This window comes from Portunus trituberculatus, chromosome 6 (assembly GCF_017591435.1).
Source record: "Portunus trituberculatus isolate SZX2019 chromosome 6, ASM1759143v1, whole genome shotgun sequence".
NCBI classification, from domain to species: Eukaryota; Metazoa; Arthropoda; class Malacostraca; order Decapoda; family Portunidae; genus Portunus; species Portunus trituberculatus.
Window position 1 is genome coordinate 8,332,502 of NC_059260.1, and position 7,500 is coordinate 8,340,001.

Here is a 7,500-nt window from a genome sequence, read left to right on the forward strand (position 1 = left end):
GAGAGAGAGAGAGAGAGAGAGAGAGAGAGAGAGAGAGAGAGAGAGAGAGAGAGAGAGAGAGAGAGAGAGAGAGAGAGAGAGAGAGAGAGAAAGAGAGAAAGAGAGAGTGTAAGAGACCTATAGACATGTATAAATGGATAGTGTGGATGAGAAGGCAGTGGTGGTGGTGTGGCTGACAAAGGAGGTGTGGCTTCATTAACACGTTATAACTTCTGGCCTGTGACATTTACTTGACGTGTGGCTTTAACTAAGGCAAGGAAAGGAAGGAAGGCTGCTTTATCACACAGGAAGCCATCTCTACATGTACATAAACACACATAATAGCAAAGCCTGACCATGACATTTCCTGTACAGCACACGTTAACAAAGGCTTTCTCCAAACATTGACCTCTATCAATGTCAGCCAAGTAAGTGAATTGTTATGGATATTTGTTGGTAAATGTATTAGTTCCTTAATTTTGGCTAACTTTTTACTCTTCTTTTAGGGAACCAGCACTCAAATGGGTCCTTTTTTCAATATTTTGTTGCCCTTAGCTGGCTTCTCTCATGCATTAGAAAAAAAGTATTGTTGTAAGCATAGAACAGTAAAGTGTCTCTAGTGCTTCACAGATTTCCCTCAGACAACACCTCAAACCTGTTGCTCCACCTTTCATAATCACTTATTTAAACTCATTTACATGCATATATGAAAAATAAACAAAAAAAATTACAGATAATCACCAACACACAAAAAAAATCTTAGTTGTGTTTGATAAAAAGACGAGTTTTTTTCCCTGCCTGCTTCACTATAATGTAGGAATGTGGTAATTGTGGCAGTGTATTCCTTACAGTGCAGCATTTCACCTCTCCTTCACCTCCAGCACTAAGCAAACCTTATGACATTCTGCTGTTTGATAAGAAGATGAGTTTTTTCCCTGCCTGCTTCACCATAATGTAGGAAAGTGGTAATTGTGGCAGTGTATTACTTGCAGAGCAGCATTTCACCTTTCCTTCACCTCCAGCACTAGCCAAACCTTATGACCTTCTGAAACCCAGTCAGCCATCAACACAGTATTAAATGAGACTTTCTTTCCTAAATCCCACTGTTGTATCTACACTTGAAATACACCATTCGGATTAACTTATCTTCCACACCAAGCATTAAGTATACCTCCTTATCTCCTCAATGAACAGACCTTATAATCCTTCACTACAGCTTTGGAATTAACTGTCCTATTAGATAAGTCTTTGCCTAATGCCACCACTCCAACAGTAGTAATTGAAATATGTATGTACTTATCATTCAGACTGCCTTATCTCCTCCACTGAGCATTTCAATTCCCTTATCTCCACTAAACAAATGCTATAACTTTGCAACACACTGCCCATTCAAACATCATTACAAGACTTCCTTTCATAACTCCCACTGTTACAATCACACAACTACTTGAAATACATCACTCAAATCCCTTTATCTCATCCATTAGTCAGCCATATCTTCCTCATCTACATTCTTCTTCATCCAACAAACTGCCATGGGTTCATCAGTGCTCTAAATTATCAAAGAAATCTTTCTCTCCTCCATTCTTGTGTTGCATCCATACTTGAAACACACTATTCTCATCTCCTTATCTGCTCCACTAAGCATTCAACTCCCCTTCACCTTCTCACTAATCCACAATACACTAACCAATGAACTACAATATTACCCAAGTCTTCCTTTACCAAACTTTAGCATTGGACTTCCTTAAAACATGGCATTCTGATCTCATCTCCTTCACTAAGCATTTAATTCTCCATCTCCTCACTAGCATCACAAAGACTTTTCAATACACTAACCACAGAACTACAAAATTACACACCCTTCTTTCAAAAACCCATCTTTTCCAACAGACATACAGCTGATACACCCCATTTAAATCTTCTTTTTTATACCATATGGGCTTTTCATGGGAATTTATGGGCTAAAGGGGATACTTTTTTGGTGTACCTCCTATCTCAAAGCCCACCTACTAGGAAACCACTGCCCCAAATGAGGAAGCCCAGCCTACACTCAGATCGTGGACAGGATTCAAACCTGTGCACTTGGAGACCCCTTGGACCCCAAAGTCTATATACCTTCTCCACTATCCAATAAAAGAACATAAGAAAAGAAGGAAGCTTTGGCCCTGCTAGGCTTATACAATACTCTACACAGAAGTTTGTACTACATATGTCTCTGAACCAAATGTAACAATCTAACTTAACCTACCACAGCTTAACCTAACCCAGTCAACCTAACCTTAACTTTACAACAATGAGTAGGTATGTTCCTGACCACAACCACAACCACCACCACCATCATCACCACCACCACCACCACTAGGTCACAAGGATGAAAAGTACGTTATGATGATTGCTTTGATTTCCCTCATTTTAAAATCATGAGAAGTGTCTAAATTGAATGATGGGAGTGTGAGTCACTTCAGGAGAGAGAGAGAGAGAGAGAGAGAGAGAGAGAGAGAGAGAGAGAGAGAGAGAGAGAGAGAGAGAGAGAGAGAGAGAGAGAGAGAGAGTACTTTTTTCATTTCATTTAAGATAGACATGTTAATATCAATGTGAAGTTTATCTATTTGTCTTAATCTTCAACAGTAAACATTTTCTTTCCCTTTCCATGTACTTCCCTTGTACTATTCTACCATTTCCAACAACATAACAAAAGTACTAACAATAAAAAATAACTCCTTTGTACAAATTAACTTCTTTTCCCCTTTCCCTTTTTGTCCTTTCCTTTGTTTTCACTTTGGGATATCTCGAGAAAAAAAAGACAGAGCCACACTCAATAATATTCAAAGGTAAGCCAATTTCCTTCCTTCCTTCCTTCTTTTGCTTCTCTAACAAAAGGAAGAGAGTCAGGGTAGTCAAGCTTTAACCCCCTCAACTACTATGACACATTTTCATATTTATTCTGCTCACTATCTGGTGAATTTACACAGCCTCAGAAATTTATGTGGGGATTAGAACAGTGAAGACTCATGCCATTAATCTTCTAACCTCCATAGACCCTTCCTAATGCAAATAAAACTGTCTAGTCATACCCAAATATCAAAGTATAAAATGTATTTCAGTATTGAAGGGGTTAAAAGAGAAGACACGCTTACAGATGAGTATGACAGGTGGAAATGAGTAAGCACAGTTCAAGGAGAGATTACCAAGTGTTGGCCTGATAATTTCTTGCAGCTTCCAGTAATTATCTCCAGAGCATTCAACTCTCCTATACCTCCATTACTGAACACTTAAGAGGGAGGTTTCAAGACAATTATCCCTTCCTTTTGACTCTTTCAGGCCTGCAAGGGGACTGGCAAGTTAGGGGGCCTTTTTTTCCTATTTCTATGTTACCCTCAACCAACTTTACCCTCTAACATCATAAAAGCTCCCCAGTGCGCCGCAACACTCGCCAACCAATGTAAGCGCATTCTCCAGTCTTGAAACACTGACTAAGCATCCAACAGCATTCTGATCAATACACTTCCCAGCATCCCACAGCCTTTGCAACACTTCCTAACATCCTACAGCCTTTGCAACACTTCCCAGCATCCCACAGCCTCCTGCAACATCCTACAGCCTTTTGCAACACTAACTAGCCTTCCCACAGCCTTTAGCAACACTATCCAGCATCCCACAGCCTTTAGCATCACTGACTAGCCATCCCACAGCCTTTAGCATCACTGACTAGCCATCCCACAGCCTTTAGCAACACTGACTAGCCATCCCACAGCCTTTAGCAACACTGACTCAACATGCCACAGCTTCCTGCAACACTTCCTAACATCCTATAGCCTTTAGCAACACTTTCCCAGCATCCCACAGCCATTCGCAACACTTCCCAGCATCCCACAGCCTTTGCAACACTGACCAGATGTCCCACAGCCTCCTGCAACACTTTCTAACATCCTACATTCTTTTGCAATACTTCCCAGCATGCCACAGCCTTTAGCAACACTGACTCGACATGCCACAGCTTCCTGCAACACTTTCCAGCATCCCACAGCCCTTTAGCAACACTGACTAGTCATCCCACAGCCTTAGTAACACTGACTAGCCATCCCACAGTCTTTAGTAACACTGACTAGCAATCCCACAGCCTTTTAGCAACACTTCCCAGCATCCTACAACACTGGCTAGCCATCCCACAGCCTTCAATAACACTAACTAGCCATCCCACAGCCTTTTAATAACACTTCCCAGCATCCTACAGCCTCCTACAACACTGGCTAGCCATCCCACAGCCTTTAGCAACACTGGTAAGGCCTCCTCGAGTCCTCTGCAACATTTATTGAACTACAACAATACAACACGTGTCTTTCTTTCATGACTCAATACTGAAAGTTTTATTTTTTTCTATTAATTGTTACTGTTTTGTTTCATTGTCTTTCATTGTGAGGGAAAACCTATTCTCTTCGCAGCAAAGTAATATAACCCTTGTGTTGCCACCTATAGATGTGTTAATTGTGAGTACCTTCTATATTACCATTATTATTATTATTATTATTATTATTATTATTATTATTATTATCATCATCATCATTATTATTATTAGTGAGCGAGTAAGTTGTAACGAGGTAAGTGGTTTGTAAAAGGTCAGGTAAGGTAAAGTGTTTCCGTTAATATAAAACGAGAGAGAGAGAGAGAGAGAGAGAGAGAGAGAGAGAGAGAGAGAGAGAGAGAGAGAGAGAGAGAGAGAGAGAGAGAGAGAGAGAGAGAGAGAGAGAGACGATTAGGAAAAGTGAATGAACTGAGAGAGAGAGAGAGAGAGAGAGAGAGAGAGAGAGAGAGAGAGAGAGAGAGAGAGAGAGAGAGAGAGAGAGAGAGAGAGAGAGAGAGAGACGATTAGGAAAATAGTGAATGAACTGAGAGAGAGAGAGAGAGAGAGAGAGAGAGAGAGAGAGAGAGAGAGAGAGCAGCGTCACACTCACCCATCCTGTCGTCGGAAATTTCACTCGACGTTCGTCCACCACCTCCAACACGAGAGTTTCCCTCCGCCCCTGCTTGTGTCCTCCCCCCAGGCCAGTCGCTGGAGGGAATGGCCTCACCTGGACCCCCGTGCGCCCCCGTGGCTGTCCTCTCTCCTTAAACAACTTACGGAAGCGAGAAAACCCGCAACTTTTCGCCGCCAACACCAAACATTCCACACACGAAAAAGTTCTCGCAGGTAGAAGCGAGTCAGGAGTAACACCTGAGCCACTCTTTCCTTTTTGCTTATTTGGCGCCTTTCCCAGCCGACCACGAGGCTCAAAGGGACACTGGGGATGCGTAGATGCTTGGGGCTGACTTTGGGAGGGCGTGGTGTGGTGTGGCGACGAGTAGGAGTGAGAAGGACGGAGTGAAAGGCAACGCGTGTAAACTGTTTGAAGAGTGGCGTGGGACTGACTGTGTGTGTGTGTGTGTGTGTGTGTGTGCGGGGCGAGCAGTGTTGCCAGCATTGCCAATTTGTCTGTCAGGACTCAGTGTGTGTGGGAGTGAGGAACATAAGAGAGAGAGAGAGAGAGAGAATACTATGAGGATAAACAGAGAGAGGTAGAGGAAAAACTGATTGACAGAAGAAGAAAACTGGGTGATTGACTGACCCGAGCACCCTTTGTCAGAGAGAGAGAGAGAGAGAGACTTCAAGTGGAGTACGTAGTAAACGATGCTGTCGTTAATGAATATTTATCTTTGCGTTAATCCATCCTTCATAGATAATTTTATGACATCTGAGAAGAAATTGAAAAGAAGCCCAAACTCTCAGATAAAGGCATCCTAGAGTAACCCAATCTCATCTGCTAAGGCAAGCAAACAGCCCAGCGCACCTCGTCAATGTGTACACTGTAGAATGTAGATGCTCTCAAATATAGCCCAAACTAATCAATGAAAGCGCATGATATTTACTAGCCCAACCTAATCAATGAAAGCGCACGATAGGAGCCCAAACTGGCTAATCAATGAAAGCACAATATACTGTTACTACTACTACTACTACTACTACTACTACTACTACTATTTCTACTGGTGCTGGTGCTGTTGATGTTGCTGCTGCTGCTGCTGCTGATGATGATGATGATGCTATTGCCACAATACTACTACTACTATCACCAATATATAGCTATACTAGTATAATGCTCTTCTCAGGTCACGATAACTAAACATACGCTATTAGCTGGTCCTGTTTACTGGAAAACGTGCATTTTATTTTTGTTTATTTATTTTTTTTTTATCAACACAAACTATTTGCTTTGATTACATGAAAACTATCCTTCGCCGTCTATACTAAATGTCTTATTACTTGAACACCAAAGTATGTCAGTGGTACTTGATGAGAAGACACAGAGTGAGAAGAATAAAAGCTTGTAAATTTCTGCTTGGCTGAGAAAATAATATTATGCTTTGACTGGACTGCCTTGCCCCGGGGCGGCAGGGTGGGACCATGGGTCACATGGCAGGTCAAGCACGCCTTGTATTGCTGTCACGGTGTTTTTATTACTGTAAATACTCAAAGTTAACCAGCACTCTCAATCTTTCATACCTTTCTCTGATAAACTCAGGAACTCTCTGCTTGCTTCTGTATTTCCAACTTCCTATGAATTGACTTAATTTGAGAGGGAGCTTTAAAGACATTTATCCCTGTCTGTTGGCTAACCATCAGACCTGCAAGGGAGCTGACAACCAAGTGGACTTTTTTTATCATCTGTTGTCTTGGCCGACATTCCCTTTTTATATATATAAAAAAATGTATTTGTATTACAAATAATTTTTTTGTGTAACATTCACAATGAGAGAGAGAGAGAGAGAGAGAGAGAGAGTACGTGGGGAAAGCATTCTTTTTGGATGAGAGAGTGGAGGGATTAGCATGTTTTAACACGTGAAGGGTAAACAGACCACTGTCTATAGAAGGCGTCCGGCAGAGTTTATCGAGTCACCCAAACAATGTCAAACACTGCCACACCTCGGGAGAGAACCCAGTGCCTGCCAAACTCCGCCGTGAGGGACTCAGAGGGAGGGGCTTGTGCCTCTACGATTGTCAACTGAGTATACTTCTACCGTTGCTGTTTTTGTTGCTGCTACTAATAATAACTCTACCCTACTAATACTGTTGCCGCTGCAGCTACTATAAATATTCTATCACTCCTCCTATTGCCGCTGCTGCTACTATTAATACCACACTACTGGCCCATATTCTGAAACGCTCTGCTCTCACCACGACTATTGTCACTGGCTGCAGAAGTGATTATCCGGGTTCCCAAGAGTATTAATCCTCTTAGTAATGTAAAATTCTTGTTAATCTGCCTATAAATCCATAAAGAAAATAAGAATAAACGCCCTTACAATCCATTATTATTTCAGCCAGAGCATTAAGAGTGTATCTACTTAAGGTTCGGAGCATACGTAAGTGTTTCCGCGCGTATCCATGGATGTTGCGTGACTCCTCAACCTAATCCACAACTCTCTCTCTCTCTCCCTCTCTCTCATTTCCCGCGTACTGTACTCGTAGCTCTCTCTCGCATG

General features: G+C 42.0%; 1 protein-coding gene across 4 annotated transcripts in view; it reads right to left on the reverse strand.

Moving 5' to 3' along the window:
- The window catches only part of LOC123517149 (neuronal membrane glycoprotein M6-a-like), a 71,290-nt gene that overhangs the window by 34,701 nt on the left and 29,089 nt on the right, over positions 1-7,500 (reverse strand). Inside the window, exon 1 of one of the 4 annotated variants that reach the window (XM_045277135.1) lies at positions 4,935-5,397. The exons of the other annotated variants lie outside the window; for them this stretch is intronic. Within the exon in view, the coding sequence (XP_045133070.1) occupies positions 4,935-4,938 (4 nt within the window). The 5' untranslated portion in view covers positions 4,939-5,397. Of the gene's footprint in view, positions 1-4,934; positions 5,398-7,500 lie in introns of those variants that run through there. 4 annotated transcript variants of the gene reach the window in all.